The 16,367-nt window shown below is 50.8% G+C and overlaps 1 protein-coding gene across 1 annotated transcript; it reads left to right on the top strand.

Moving 5' to 3' along the window:
- The first annotated feature begins 301 nt into the window (after nt 1-301).
- LKAAEAR1 (LKAAEAR motif containing 1) lies at nt 302-15,259 on the top strand. The gene is made up of 4 exons (XM_014609495.3): nt 302-350; nt 9,071-9,415; nt 12,402-12,524; nt 15,081-15,259. Exons 1-4 carry the CDS (start codon nt 336-338, stop codon nt 15,141-15,143), a joined length of 546 nt encoding a protein of 181 aa, XP_014464981.2. The 5' UTR covers nt 302-335; the 3' UTR covers nt 15,144-15,259.
- Nucleotides 15,260-16,367: the final 1,108 nt, after the last annotated feature.

Genomic DNA, 16,367 nt, shown 5'->3' with positions numbered 1-16,367 from the left:
AACCGGCTCGTGCATGAATGCCCCGTGCACGGCGCTGCCCATGCACAGGCCATTCCCCAGCAAAGCCAAGGTCAGGCTTGCACTGTGCCAGCCCCTGCGATGGCAGCCCTCTGCTCCCCGGGATTGCAACGCCCAGCCTGGCACGTCCCTGCCTTGTCTCCATAGCCCTGACCCTGGAAAGCCGGCTCCCTCGCCCAGCCCCGCATTGCATCGCACCCGCCGCCCGCAGAGCGCATGCCCGGCAGCGAAGGGGGCGGGGCTTCCCGGCCAGGGTTGCCCGGCAGCGCGGTAGCCACGGCAACGTTGGTACACAGCGCGGCGCGAGGGAGACAGGGATGCTGCAAGGGCGGGTAAGAGCGTCCCCCACCCCCCGGGGCCAGGACCCGGGGCATCCTCATGCACCCCCCATGGGACCCCTACTGCACCCCCAGGGCCTCTGCTGCACCCCCCTTGTGACATCTACTGCACCCCCCATGGGACCCCTGCTGCACCCCCCCTGTTGCACCCCTGAAGACTGCTGCACCCCCAAGGCTCCTACTGCACCCCTATGTCACCCCCTGTTGCACCCCCCAGGGCCTCTGCTGCAGCTCCCCAACCCGACTCTGCCCCCTTGCAGGGCTCTCCTGAGGCTGGGCAGTCTCAGGGCCCAGAGGCCACCAAGATGGGCAGGGCATGCACTGGGAGCTAGGCGGGCAGGGCGCTGCATTGGCAGTGGTGTCTCCACCTGCCAGCCTTGTCTTCTGCTTCCCTGGAGCCCCCCTTGCAAGCCGTCCCGGCTGGGGCAGCCCAGCAGACCTGCGTGGGGGCCAGGCAGCTCAGCTTGCCAGTGAGTACGGCTTCCTGTTGAGCCAGGGGCAAGGCACAAAGTGGGAAAAGGAAAAAGGCAGGGAGAGAAGAATCCCAAAGTCACTTTTCTTCTCCCTTTGGAAGCAAAGTGTGTTTTGATTAGCTCCAGGTGAGACTTCACCCAAGAGGGGTCTCCGGGGCTTAGATCCGAGGCACCGCACGCACCACGTTCATAGTTTGCAATGCACGCCCCGCTGGTGTTTTTGGGGGGGTGAACAGCTGGGGTGATGTATAGCATCCTGGAAACCAAAGGGAACCCAAACTTCGTGAGGTGAGGGGGAGGAAGAGGAGAGACAGAGGAATTAGCTCCACTGGTGCCTGCGTTTTAAAAGCTCAAACAGCACTGCTGAATGCTGGCAATGTGGGCAGCTCTCCATCAAGCTGCAGGTCCTGGAATCATGTGATTGCCTGAGTCACAGCTTGCATTGAAAATAAGTCCATAACCCTCATAAGTTGAAGGCTTAAAGAAAACATGAACAGCAAAGGGCTGCAAAGCAGATGGCAAGTAGAAGGAATTCAAAACCCGGGAGCTACAGCTAAGCAAGAGCACAAGAAACTTGCCCATGGACAACTGCAGGGAAAGATGCCCGTGGGGGGAAAGGATGTCTTTCCAGGGAATGTGTCACCAGGGGAAGTTGAATCTTGGGGAGTGAGGAGTTAATGGAGATTCCCCAAAGCTATTCCTGAAGTTATTACGTTTTGCCCGCCACATCCCTCTCTCAGGGGTTTGCTCTCTTTAAAAGCAGTAGCATTTTAAGCCAGTCTCCGGAGCGCGGGGGGACCGGACTCATGACGTTTGAATGCTAGGAACTGGCAGTTCTGTCTCAAGGTGAAGCTAATACCTTTAGAAACAACACATGAGCCCTCTAAAACCATACTCTCCAGACCACCAAACTGGGTTCAGTCCCCGCGATTTCTCACCGAGTGCTATAGCACTGCGCAGAAAAAATGTCCCTACCAGTTTTATCCAACAGCTGGGCTCATCCTTACAGGTTCCCTGTGCTAAGGAAGGGTCTTTTGCTACATGCACCCCGGAGGGCTCCGTCAGATCATCTGAAATCTCACTTCTAATTCTGTGCTTCTGTATATTACTACTAATTAATGCCCCTCAAAACTGTGACGGTAGCCTGTCTAAGACAGGCCACTGTAGCTAATGACACACAAGGCAGTTACTGGCTCGTGGCAGCTCTGCTCAACACATTTTGGTGCCTACGTGGGGTGGCCAACTCTGTTTGAATCTATTCCGGGAGGTTTCATCACATGAAGTAATGACATTAATGACTTCACGTCAGGAAGGCAAACACACATGACTATTACACTTTAAAAGCCCACTGCACAACTGTACGCATCTGATTCAATGTTTAATATTTATTTTAATGAATGCCCTATCATTTATCTCCTGGGTGACTCTCAGCAGTCTCCTGGAGATTTATCTCTAATTCCTGGAGACTCCAGGGCAATCCTGGAGGGTTGGCAACCCTACGCCTGCATGGGGGATGAGCTCATTGAAAAAACTAACCCTATGTGTGGCCAGATTTGGTGATGTTGCTGAGGCACAGAGCTCCCACAACGCCAGCAGCGCTGCCAGGGTTGGGTTGTGGAAGTGTGTTTTCACTGCATCGGACCCAGGTGAGGGCACCTGCAGGTGGGTGCTTGGTTTAGTGAAGTCCAGCTACCGTTGTGCATGCTACAGAGCTGCTCTGTGGCCGAACTGGTGTAGCACCATCCATGCGGATTCTGCAGGAACCCAAGCCGGGCAATGGGAATTCATGGAGCTTTTCCTTGCACTAAATGTTTCTGCCCTACAACTGTATTGTGGTGTCTGGGGGGACAACTTCACTGTCCTTCCTGAGTCCACAAGCAGAAGCATTCCCAGCTTGCCGGCCCAGCAGACCCCCCACCCACCCCCTGCTCCTCCCTGCTGTCCATCCCATCCATTAGGGCAGGGGTGGGCAAAATGCATCCCAGGGACCAGATGCAACACACCAGGCCATTCTATCCGGCCCATGGGGCCCCTAAAAAATGTAGAAAATTAATATTAATCTGCCCTGGGCTGCCTGTCATGCGGCCCTCGATGGCTTGCCGAAACTCAGCAAGCCACCCTCTGCCCAAAATATTTGCCTACCCCTGCATTAGGGACATGATCCAGGTCAGGAGAAAATCTTGAAATCACTTCAGCCAGAGCTTCCTGTTCCCCTGCAGTCTGAGGACTCTGAGTGATGCTTTTTTACCTGCAACATGGCAGCTTGCTGTTTGATTTTTACCAACAGGAAAACCAATGTTCTTTTATGTAGGACCACAGGAGTACACACTAGTGACCAAGGCTCACCTTCTCTAAAGAAAGTGGCCACACATTCAACCTCATGGTGTGGCCATTACATAGGGAGAGAAGCGTATGCTTTAAACCTCAGTGGGCCTGTTTCTGCCACCAGGTCAAAACCAGAAAATTAAAATGCAGAATTGCAGACAGTGTTTGTATACTGAGCTCTGTTGCCTTTCTTCATTTGGTCAGAGTTTATTAGGAGTTCAGAGGGCCTACAGAGCAGGCTTAGGAAATGCACTGCTATTGTTATTATTCTTTGTGCCATCCATCCTATCACCTGAGTATTTTATCCTCCTGAATTTCAAAGCACTTCCTTGCTAACCTACATATATACATGCACACACACACACACATACATACATATTATATATAGATATACATATATATATATAGAGAGAGAGAGAGATGCATACATATTAGATAGATAGATAGATAGATAGATAGATAGATAGATAGATAGATAGATAGATAGATAGATAGATAGATAGATAGATAGATAGATAGATAGATACACATTGGTGGCGGCATTCCCCGAAGTCAAGGATGACATCCAGGTTTGATGGGGCCTCGGGTGACTGAGGAGCCTGATTCTAGGTGCACACGTTCTTCGGCAATGGGGGCAAGTTGTTGCATGGGGGAGTGGGATTTGCAGCCCTGGGTTGGTTTCCTCCTTTCTCTGCTGCTGCCATTCTGCCTTGGGATCGGGCCTCATAGTGGTGCACGCCTTGGTGGACCAGGTGGCACCACGCTAAACGGTCAGCAGCTTGCTTCTCCCAGCCATTAGTGTCGATGCCTTCGTGCTTGAGGGTCACCTTGAGCATGTCTTTGTACCGTTTCCTTTGGCCGCCCTTTGAGCGTTGGCCAACGGAGAGCTGGGAGAAGAAAATCTGGCGAGGGAGGCGGTTCTTGGACATCCAGACACAGAGGCCCATCCATCGGAGTTGATTTCTCAAGAGCAAGGCTTCAATGCTGGTGGACGCAGCTTCATGGAGGACGCTCGCGCTGGTCCGGCAGTCCTCCCATTTGATCCCCAGGATTCAACGCAAGCACCACTGGTGAAAGCTCTCGAAGGTCTTAATGTGGCATCAGCAGACGGTCCAGGTTTCATTGCAGGAGAGGAGGGTGCTCAGCACGACAGCCTTGTAAACGAGGACCTTCGTCGACTTCCAAAGGCCTCTATTTTCAAAGACCAATAGCACTACTTTTCTAAAAAGGCTCATACATTCTTTTGGGCCACTAACTTGAGGACTCTCAGGGTGAAAGTGGCTTTTTATTTGATCCTATGACACATGCCCCCAGCATACAGGTGGTTCTTAAAGGAAAGCAAATGTTGAGCACCCCTATGTATTGCTGTGATTGGCCCAAGAAAATACCAAAACAGATTGGTCCACATGAAATCTAGTTAAATGATGTTATATTCCCCATATTTCTGCTTGATGGCATCTCAGCAGCCTGGAAATGAAAGCCTTTCTCTCATTGCACATCTCTTAGACCCCACTACTCCTACCCCCGACCCACCGTCATAGCATTTGAACTAACAGTTTATGCATCATCCTTGAACTTTCAGGGTAATTCATTCTCCAAAAAAATGAGTACACTTTAATTCAAAGGTATTAAAGCAAACTAGTTTTTTTCCAGTTTAAAAATAGTTAATCATTAAAGTGGGTTTGAATAACCATGAACACTAATGCCGTGAATTAAAATTGGTTGGATTAAACAGCTCTGTAAACAACTAGGTGTATGTAAAGATTAATTAGCCTCATATCAGAACCAAGCTAGGAAACAACATTCAGAATTAGACCTCAGTCTTTTGACTAAAAACAGACACGGGTACATTTTGTGAACTCCCTGCACACAACAGATATGCAAATCTATATGCAAAATACATGTGGGCCTCTGCATGCATAATCGGTATGCACAGTTACCAGGACTGCCGCTACAACTGTACTAACTGACTATGCAAATGGTCTGTTGGAAACTGAAAGTGATTGTACATCCAGTAACAGGTTTTACATATGCAATCGGTGGGACTGCAGCGATGTGCGTGTGAAACCTCTTGTAACCTAGCCCGCAACGTTTAAAAAAAAATATTCAGTGAGGCATAGAAGTTTAGCCACGTGACTTCCACGAAGGCAAAACGGTTCTGTGCAACAATGACACGCCACCGCGATAATGCAGGGCAAAAAAACAAGCCTCGTTGAACCTTGTTACGTGCCACCGTTTGGGCAAGGGAAAGGTTTGAATTCTGCAGGACTAGCGTATTCCCCCAGCACTACCTGCTTGTGTTCAAGCATTGCACCAGTGAGTCAAAGAGGACTCAGAGTGGGTGGGTACTTTACCAATTTGCTCGGTAAGACTTCAAAAGTTTCAGTTCCTGTACTGGGTTTTGTAAGAACAACACCCTGAAGCGACGAGTTACAAGGCAGTTTGCTCGTCTTTGGGCACGAGCCATAAAGACTTCAACTAACAGCCGCGCAAACAGTTTATCGCAGCACGCCCGGCTCCTCTGGCACCAGAAGCTAAATCGAGCGCTGGAAGCAAATGACATATGAACAGGAAAAAGGCATGGGCTTGTACGTGTCTGAAATCCCAGTTGCAGCATCCACTGCGATCCTGAAATAATACCACTTCCTCTTTCTCATCGGTGGCATCCTGAGCGATTTCCTGCCAGGGTTTTGTAAGAGCAGCAGCAAATAAAAGCAACCGTCTCTGAGACAAAGCCATGCTCTGCCTGTGCTTAGGCCCTTCTCTTTACCATCTGGTTCAAAACCACAAGGTAAACAATCAGACATTTTCGAAGCCGTCTCCCTTGAAGTCAGAGCAGTTTATCTCGGTAGTCAAGATCTCTCCCCGCAATTTTTTTTCTTATATGACTACGGTCACTATAAACAAAGCACAAGCTCTCTAGCCAAAAAACACATTGTCCCGGTGGCCGCCTATATGTAACAGCACACAGATTGCTGTTAGCCAAAATGTTCTTGCACCCACCGCAGCTAATTTTCCAGCTGAAATAGTTCAGTAAGTCTAATGACTTCAAACAAGTCCTATTTACATCTTCACGGGCTGGGTTTTCTTGCATGCACACCAGCCTCTGGCTTCTTTCCTATTCAGTCCATCCAGGAAGAGCACACACCAGCTGCAGATGCTTCCTCAAGCCTGCTGAAGGGTGTTTATACCCGAAAGCTGGCAAAGAAAAATTGTTCCAACTCTTCAAGTTGGTTTAATCAAAGAAATCAGATTCACACAAAGAGCCTTGTCTGCCTGTGTCCTTAGACCACCACGGCTACAACGTGCACCCCGTTCAAACAAGATGGGTGTTTCCTACCACGGGATTGCCTTTCACCTTTGGCTGTTGTGAAGTCCCCCACACCAAAGTCACTGCAAACAGCAGATGAATACGGTGTAATTTTCCATACACACACACACATATATATATATAACTCTCCTACTACTGCAGATATGCAAGCCCTTGCTTCTTCAGGGTTTATAGCCAAAGTAAGAAGGGATGCTAAATGGCTTCTGGGGTTGAAGAAACCGAATTCTGCCTGGCTTGTCTCCTTTTGACTCCCAAACTGTCCCAAACAGACTCCCTTAAACTCAGATTCTCTTTCATATTTAAATTGCCACCCATCTGCTGTGCATGGAGTTGCTCAGCGCACAGCTGAATTTAGGGACTGTGCTGAGCCTTTTCTTGGAAGAACTAGATCTCTCCTCTCAGGAGCCTGCTGCGGCATCTCCACCTGCCTCGGTACTGCTCGAGACAAGCAAAGCTATAATAGCAGGAAGAAAAATAGCCCCTACCCTCCTACAGCCCCAATCCTTCTCCCATCCCCGTTTGCATGCCTGTGAAATCAGGTGAAATTCCTCACTTGCACTTCAGTTTCTTGGCAGAGAGCAACCTAAAACAAGCCCCGCTGACCCCAGCGCGTCGGCTATGTGCTATTTAATAGCTCTGCTCTTCGAGTAGTGTCTTAGTTGCCTGCCTGTTTAATTGAAAGCAAACCATACTGAGTCTCTTTATCAACCATGTTTCTTATTGAATCAGCCTCCAGATCTGCAAGCAGGAGGGGAAGCTGGAGGGGTGTTAGCCGAGGCAGCGCCGTGGGGCCCTGAGCCAGGCTTGCTCCTGACCAACATTGTTTCCTGTGGTAAGGAGAGTTTCTGGTTACCGCAGACTGGCACGTATCAGTGCAGAAATCCTGGGCCCGGAGAAAGAAATGAGCACTGAGCAGCATTGCCTTTGCTTAACTGTCCCGGAGCTGTGTCAGACGCGCCGGTTTACGTTCGCACGGGTTGGGTAAAACCTTTTGCACCACTGCCTCGCACGAGAGTTGATGCTGGCTTCTTCCTCTGTCTCACCACTTCCCTTTATATGCCGCGTTCCCGGCAGCGTCCACATTTTGCCTGCTTGTGGATAAAATCCCTGCCTGGAGTTTCCTTCCCATTCTGACAGCGTGAACGGATCCAGCTGGGCTCTGCACCAGATTAGAATAAGTGTGACACCAGTTGTGCTCTGGCTTGACCATAAAGCGTTTGCACAATTACTGCTTCGCTTTGGGACAGGCTGGGTTCACAGCACCGTTCAAGAGCTGTCATTTCACTCCGAGGTTGGTGAAATAGCCCAGCTTTGAATGTCTTTGGTGGCGACAGCACATGACACGTGAGGACCTGGGGTTTAGAGCAGGGAGTCTCTGCACCAGCCTCCCCACCTGCTCCACCGACGCTACGGCTATCCATCAGCAAAGACAAGTGATTAGTGCAGACGCAGACGCGTTTTAATCCCAGCTCCATTCCTCGTCATCTCAAGCAAGTCAATTAACCTTTCTAGGCCTCTGTGAAATGGGGATCGTGACACCTGCCTACCTCACAGCGGCGTTTAAGGATCAATTAGTTAATGTTTGCAACCGGGTTGAATGAACGCGGTGCTTTCTGAGCGATAGATTTCTTCCCAGTTAACGTCCCTAAATTCATAGCAGACCACAGTCCTTTCACCCTACAAAGGCCTCCCTTCGCAGTGTGAAAACCATCATCCTTAGCCAAGGAAGGATCGCAGACGGACGTGAGCCTCGGGTGTGCTGCAAAGCTCCTTGGGCCTCCCGTATATCCAAGCTGAGCACAGCCACAGGCCCTTGAGGCCAGGACTGGTCTGAAAACATGCTTTTGATAGCACACTGCACTTAAAAACTAAGCTTCAAATAGTAGATGCTGGAAAACAATCGTCTGAGCATTTCTAAACAGCACCCCAAATAGGCTTTTAGGAGCCTCTAAGGAAAGCAGGCATCAGGCAAGATGGCTTTCTATTAGCAAGGAGGTTTCTAAGACATGCTTTGGATCAAAGCACTGGACATTTTACTCTGCAAGTGCCCACCACGGCCAACACCATGTCTGAATCTTCTCCCTGGGTTTAGAGGACAGCAATACAGCGCTACACTAATACCGATTGTGCAAAGATGTGTGCAAAGGAGGACTGGAGCTTTATTAGCCTGATTTATATCACAGCGGGCCCCACCAGGATGCAGTTGACATGAGGGTTGCATTTCATTAAGCGCAGGGCAGTCAAATGAAGAGAACAAGTCCTTGTCACCAAGACCTTGGAGAAGACAGACGTGGGATAAGTGGGGAGACGGAGGCACAGGGAGGTGATGGGAAGATACTAGGGGCAAGGAGCAGATCAGCAGCAGACCCAGCTCTCCCAAAGGTCAGCGCTGTGTTCAATGGGCCATGCTAGGTATCCCACTGATCGCTCTACATGGTGCCAGCTGAGAACTGGTGCTTGAATCCTGCACTCAGCCTAACCCGCCCTGGGCTGGACGGGGTTTTCAGTTCCTTCCTCACATGCACAGGGCACCCCAAAGCGCTCCTGACCGCACACACTATTACAGCTGTTTTCTCTTTCCTTAGACAGCATCAGGTCCCCCATCTGGAGCAAAGATGACCACAAAGGGCGCAGATGCTCACAAAAAGAAAATTCCCCCTGCCCCCAGGAAGAATTTGCTCCCATTTGATGCAGCTGGCATGTCCCCGCAGCAGCGCTCGCGGTACCTGGCGTTCGTGGAGCCCACCGAGGAAATAGTGAAATCCATACTGGCCTCTCCTGCCGTTGCAATGGAGAAAATGGCCCCGGAGTACATCAAGCGTAGCGGCGACACAGAGCAAAAAAAGCAGGCCAGGGTCATCGGACTGCTCAAGGCCGCAGAGGCCAGGAACCGCCTCCGAAACTTGAGGCTCCGGTTTCAGGACCTGAGAGTAAGTTCACTTCAGGGCATTCACCATCCGAGCTGGCTGAACTGGGATGCCACAGCTCCCTTCTGCACCCTACACCAACTTGGCCCATTGCATAGGGCTGGAAGGGACCTCAAGAAGTCACATCTAGTCCAACCCCTCACTCTCTACTGTAGAGCTCTGACTGTGCACATGCACCCATTCTCCCCTCTGTCATCCCTACATTATCCCATTAGATTCAAGAAAAGGAATCCGTGCATTTAGGACCCATTTGTAAAACAAAAAAGTCCAAATCCTTTTGCTAAACGTTGGCTAGGAGCTGCAGAGTTGCGTGCGTGTGCGCTGGTGCGTCTAATGTTGGAAGACAGCTACCCCAGTGGTGTGTGTGGCTGTCAAAGTCGTACGTGCAAATCACCCGTGATGGATCCGTAGCTGGCAATTTGCTTCTGCAATTACTACAGCTTAGCGCACGCAGAGGTGGTAATTGGCTGCACAAATCTTTTGGAATCCTTTTGCTAATTCTCGTCAGAGGATTCGAATTCCTGGAAGGAGGAAAGGGTGCGCGTTTCTCTGCATTACCCAGTTCGGGGTGAAAAACATCACGTCTCTAAGGACGGGCTCTCGTAGTCCTGAAAATCATAAGGGCTTCAGGCTCCTGGATCCCTTAAACACTTAGTAAATCCCATCCTAAAACCCTGTCATACCTGCCGGCACGTTTCTTCTCATGGCATTTACTACAGTAGCCCTTCCTGCTTACAGGTGCAGACGGGAGTTTCTCTGCTCATTCCCTGGGAGAAAAGCAACTCTGGAAAAGTTACTTATTTTAGACCCTACCGCTTCAAGGGAGATATTTTTCCCTAATCCCAAACTAAATGATATCATACTTGGCTAGGCCTGTAACCATGGCACTGGAGTTATTTATGACTCTGGGATTAATGCTATAGTTAGCAACCTTGGAACAGGGTTTCTTCTATGCTACTGTCCAACTGCTTCCCTCCCCCAGCCCAGGGCTACTCTGGAAAGCAGGACAGCATGTCTCCAGGGGGTCTCGAACTTGCAGTAAACAGCGTCAGCCTCTGCTGGTTTCCAGTGCCTGTGCACAGAGGCACATCTTCTAAGCACGACAAAGGCCTTGGCACTGAGTTTGATGGATCTAATTTTGTTGGGCAGCTTGTTTTTTGTTGAATTTTTTTTAAGTGAATGTTAGTGGCCATGAGCGGGCCTGGATTAATGGTGCACAGAAGAGGCAGCTTCCCCACACGCCGCTCCCCAGCCCTGACCTCAGGGAACCAGCTCCCGGGCAGAGAGCGGAGTTCAGTCTTTGTGTTTTGGACACGCTGCTAAGGCTGCTTCAAAGGAGTCTCTTGGTAGTGATGGCTTGTCTGGGAACTAGACTGACAGTCCCCATACAGAGCCCTCAGCAGAGATGCCAGAGGGACCCCAGCCAAGCAGACAAGAGCAGAGGCTGATGAGAAAGTCACTTGATGCTAAATCCAACATTGGATGTGTGCTCACGATGCCGTGTGATGCTAAAGCCAATGTTGGACGTGTGTTCACGATGCTGTGTGATGCTAAATGCAACATTGGACGTGTGCTCATGATGCCATGGTGCTAAATGCAACATTGGACTTGTGCTCACGATGCCGCATGATGCTAAATCCAATGTTGGACATGAGCTCATGATGCTGCATAATGCTAAAGCCAACGTTGGACGTGTGCTCATGATGCCATGGTGCTAAATGCAACATTGGACTTGTGCTCACAACGCTAAAGCCAACGTTGGACGTGTGTTCACGATGCTGCGTGATGCTAAATGCAACATTGGACGTGTGCTCATGATGCCATGGTGCTAAATGCAACATTGGACTTGTGCTCACGATGCTGCATGATGCTAAATGCAACATTGGACGTGTGCTCATGATGCCATGGTGCTAAATGCAACATTGGACTTGTGCTCACGATGCCGCATGATGCTAAATCCAACGTTGGACATGTGCTCATGATGCTGCATGATGCTAAAGCCAACGTTGGACGTGTGCTCATGATGCCATGGTGCTAAATGCAACATTGGACTTGTGCTCACGATGCTAAAGCCAATGTTGGACATGTGTTCACGATACCACATGATGCTAAATCCAACGTTGGACATGTGTTCACAATGCCACGTGATGCTAAATCCAACACTGGACGTGTGCTACAAGTGTTAGTGAAGTGTCAGGTCTCTCCCTTCTCCCTCAGTCATCCCTAAGGCTTGAAGCCACAGAGCAAGGCTGGGATGATCTAGTTGGGGCTGGTCCTGCTTTGAGCAGGACATTGGATTAGATGTCCTCCTGAGGTCCCTTCCAACCTAACTTTGCAATGACATTTGCTATGATGCTATGAAAAGCAGAAAAAGGCCAGCCAGGAAGACATGTAAAACAGAATGAAAACAGAGAGAACCCAAGGTGAAAATACAGAGGGAAAGACAAGCAAACGAGAGCAAGGAGGACAGAAACTAGACAGGATGAGGGTAACACGATGGGCCACCAAACCAGAGCACTAATTCAAGGTGCCCAAAGGCTGCCTGTCCATCTGGAGGGATGGATCAAGCCGTCTGAGGGATCGAGTGGTTGGAGGACACGTTTGGGATAGCAGTGGGATTGTCTGGCCATGGCAGGTGACTTTCCCTTCCCCGCATCACTTGCATGCTCTCACTCCAGGTAAAATGCCGTCGTGTCAGTTCAGTTCCACAGCACAGGTCAACTCATTCAGGCCTAAAAGGCCTCAAACCCAATCTGCACAGCAGGCAGATCCTGCAACCCCATTCGGTTCCCTGGCCCCAGGAATAATCAAACTCTGCCTGATTAATTTAAAGAACAGCGGGACCAACAGAGAGGGGAGGGTGAGTGCAACTCCTGGTGGGAAAAGAGCAGGAAGGGGCTTGCATTGGGGGCGCGTTAGTCCCACCTTGCTACAACCAACACAATTGCATACGTCCTTGTTTTGCCTTGCTTTGTTTTTTTGAACACAGGCGCAGGAGATCAATCACCTGATATCCTGCCAGAAAACTGCCCGCGGGGCGCTGAGGCTGGAGGCGTTTCTCCCGCCCCGCAAGAACATGCAGAAACTCGCCGATTGCTTGGACACGGTTCAGGTATGTCCGGGCGTGTGCCAACACCTGCACTATCGTATCTCTCCATTTCTAACTGAAGGGGTGGAGGCTTAGCCAGCAAGTTCCTCTCCAAATACCTCCAGTGAGCCATGGGCAACTGAATTGGAGATTGTAAGTAGGAAGAACCAGAGGGCTTGACACAAGATTTAGCTAAGTGGCAGGCCTAATGGGTTATACTGGTCCAGGGCAGGGAATCTGCTCCCAGCTTTGCCCCTGACTCACTTGGTGACCTTGGGCCCATCACTTAACCTCTCTTTGCTGCAGGTTCTCATGTTACCTATGGGACTTCCACGTGCTTCACCATCCACGTCTTTCCCATGAAGCATGAGAATCACAGTATCATAGAAAACAAGGGTTGAAGGGACCTCAGGAGGTCACATCTAGTCCAACCCCCTGCTCCAAGCAGGACCAGCCCCATCTATCTCATTCCAGCCAAAGCTTTGTCTACCCAGGTCTTAAAAACCTCCAAGGATGGAGAATGTACCACCCCTCGGGGTAGCCTGTTCCAGTGCTTTACTACCCTCCTAGTGAAAAAGTTTTTCCTAACATCCAACCTCAACTTCCCTTGCTGCAGCTTGAGCCCATTGCTCCTTCTGCCATCTGCCCCACTGAGACCAGCCCAGCTCCATCCTCTTTGCAACTCTCCTGCAGGGAGTTGAAGGATGCTATCAAATCCCCCTCGGTCTTCTCTTTTGCAGACTAAATTATCCCAGTTCCTTCAGCCTCTCCTCACCAGGCATGTGCCCCAGGCCCCCAAACCATTCCCACTGCCATCCACTGGACTCTCTCTAACTTGTCCACTTCCTTTCTGGAGTGGGGGCCCACAGCTGGCCACAGGACTCCAGATGTGGCCTCCCCAGTGCTGAATAGAGGGGAGGAATCACTGCCCTTGACCTCCTGACAACGCTCCTCCCAATGCAGCCCAGGATGCCATTAGCCTTCTTGGCACCACGGGCACACTGCTGGCTCATTCAGCTTTCCACTTTAACCCCCAGGTCCTTTTCTGCAGAGCTGCTGCTTAGCCAGTTGGCAAGCCATAAAGCTATGGTCTCCTATGGTCTTTCAACACTAAGGCTCTCCAGTAACTTCCCACAAGGCTGTCTCAGGCACTGGGTTTTTAACATGCAAAACCACTCACTCCCTCGAACAGTCAACACCCCCCTAGCAGTGACTGCAGCACAGCTGGTGTACGGTACATGGCTAGTGAGACAAGGTTCTTTGGGTAGATGTGAGCTCTTTCATTAGACCAACTAAATAGTTGGGAAAATTGTTCTTTGCAAGCTTTTGGGCACAAACACCCTTCTCCAGGCATAGGGACAGTCTGTTGTTCAACAATCCTATGGCTAGGGTGGCATTTTGGAGTCCCTTGGCAGAGAAAAGGTACCATTAACATCACTGTTCCCAGAGCGAGGGTGCCCAGTATGGCTCAAAGGAGCTAGCAGACCAATCCATGATAAAGCATCTTTTCCAATCCCCCACCTAATTATGGCAGCAGAAGCAAGGAGGCCCTGCATGAAGCCTCTTTGCTGCTAGCAGCCTGTTCCTTCCTCCCTATTCAAGACCATTTCCTTGACAGTGATAGCTAGCGTACAAGGCTGTGAGGCTGGGCTCCTCCGACTTCCCTGCCTGGGCTCCCTCCCCCTCCGCCAGCATTTGTAAACACGTCTTTCTGCTTCACTCCTGACTGCCGGGAGCAGATTCCTGAGATGCAGATACAGGCGAAGCCTTGGAGCGCCGGGGAAGGCAGATAGGCTCCCAGCTGTAACGAGATGCAACTGGATTACCGTGCAGACAGCATGCCAACACTGGGGAATGGCGCTACTAGCAAAGCAGCCCCCTTGGCTTTTCAGGCACCGGTACCAATTTCTCCATCTCGGGCCATCTCAGCGGTCCCAAGGGGCTCCGATTCACTGTCTTTCCAGACATGGGATGAGGCACGGTGGAGAAAGAGAGAGGGGAAGCGCTCCTCTCCACTGTGCTCTGCTTTGGTGCATAAGAAAGGGCTCCAGTGTGTAGGGCTGCCACTGTGACACCTTCCCCTTATGCTACCAGCATTACCAAGAGAAGCAGAGTGATGTCCCATAGTTACGTCTACATTCAGCTGCCATCAGTGTGGGCACCTCTGCCCATGGGGCAGCTCCATATGGCTCCAGCTGTGCTGCCCAGGGGTGACATGCACACTGGAAAGGCGCCAGCTGTTGAACGGACCATGCCAGATGTGTAACTCCTCTCCATGCCCCGCACCAGTTGCCGGGATGGTAGCAAGAGCCCCGGCGTGCTCAGCACAGGTGGAATAAGAAAGGAGGGCTCTGCTACCGGAGAGGGGCTTGGCATACATGTTCAAAGCTTTGCTGGCAAACCTGGATTTCTGCCAGCCAAACTTTGCAGCAGAGCCTCAGCCTGTGGCCGTCTTCATTTCTTCCCCTGCAACTAACCTCTCCCTTGCTTGCAAGCGGGACGGCTTGGATCCCAACGGTTCTGCAGCGAGCGCCGTGCTGTGGTGCCACCTGTTTTTTGCTTGTTCTCTTTGTTTTGCAGAGAAGCAGGGTGGAGGAAATACTAGAAGATAAAACTGGGGAAATATTCATTCGCAGACCTTGAAACTTGGAAGGACCACGTGAGGAGGTGGCTGAGCAGGGAACGGGCCCTGAAGGGGGGAGGCAGTCATCTGAGCTGCTGGTAATTGCTATCTAATAAACTATTTTGGTTTCTTCTCATGTGCATCCAAAACATGCAACGCATGGCATGCTTGGGAATGGGGGGTTCAGCACCGGAGGCCGGTTTCCAGGCTCTTTTTGCACAGGTGTCGATCCAAACCTATCCCCCCGAATTTGATGTGGCTGTGTGCGGTGCCACTGAGGTTAGACCCCGACACTGTGACTTCCCCTGCCCCGAGGCACTCACATGAGCGGCCGCAACAGGAGACCCTTTAGTGTGAAGCCAAGCACTGCTTGGCACACTGATTTGTCGCTTTTTCTGCACCTGGGTGAGAAACCTCAAAACCACATGCAGCCATTTCATGCAACGGCCGCTGGGCCTCATCGTCGTACAACATGTACAATGCCGTACAACTTCGTACCACACCACTGCTAGCTCTCCCCACCGGACGTGACCTTGCCCTCTGCCTCCCTGGCCAGTAGACAGGACAAAACTCCTAGGGATGCTCAGATCTCTCCCCAAAACACCCTGTAGAAATCAGTATTTCAAATAAAAGATAAGAGAGACAACAAAAGCCCTGTGGTTTCATTCTTATTGCTCCTTTTGAGAAAGCTCCTGCGAGCTTAGGAGCATCTTGCTGCCTCCATCATACTTGCCACCCACGAGAGTTGGGCATTTGAGGAAACAGTGGGTTTAGTGACATGATCAGAGCAAGGGAAATAATGGGGAGAGATTGCCTTTCTATTGAAATAGGGCTGAAAGCAAAATTAAGGTGTGTTGTGAGAAAGCTGTGCTTCAAGTGGCTTGTGCAACCAGGCATTGCTTTTCCCTCCCTGCTTGCGCCAAAGATTTCCTTCCCTTGACATTCATCATGAGTTCCCCTCCCTAACCCCAGGGAAGACATACACTGCCCCAGAGAGCTCCCCATCACATCCCAGCTCCCAGTTGCTCCCTACAGCCCCACTGGGGTCACTCCATCTGCATGGAGGCACTTGGGCAGAGACCGGACCAAAAACATGCTGCTGTCTGGGTGATGAGACTGCCTGGGTTGGCCTTCAGATATGCCACTGTCAGGGTGTGTTGGCCACCAAGGTGGCCCATTGCAGCTGTATTTGGGCCAAACTGATCTTTATTGAGCAAAGTCCAATAAGCCACCTTTCCCAAAAA

Source organism: Alligator mississippiensis, chromosome 9 (assembly GCF_030867095.1).
Source record: "Alligator mississippiensis isolate rAllMis1 chromosome 9, rAllMis1, whole genome shotgun sequence".
Taxonomy (NCBI): domain Eukaryota; kingdom Metazoa; phylum Chordata; order Crocodylia; family Alligatoridae; genus Alligator; species Alligator mississippiensis.
The sequence above is the reverse complement of the archived record's forward strand: the minus strand, read 5'-3'. Positions and strand labels throughout refer to the sequence as shown.

Coding starts and splice junctions, on each gene's coding strand:
- LKAAEAR1 (XM_014609495.3), top strand. Junction 9,416..12,401: donor TCCGGTTTCAGGACCTGAGA/GTAAGTTCACTT, acceptor TTTTGAACACAG/GCGCAGGAGATCAATCACCT. Junction 12,525..15,080: donor ATTGCTTGGACACGGTTCAG/GTATGTCCGGGC, acceptor TTTGTTTTGCAG/AGAAGCAGGGTGGAGGAAAT.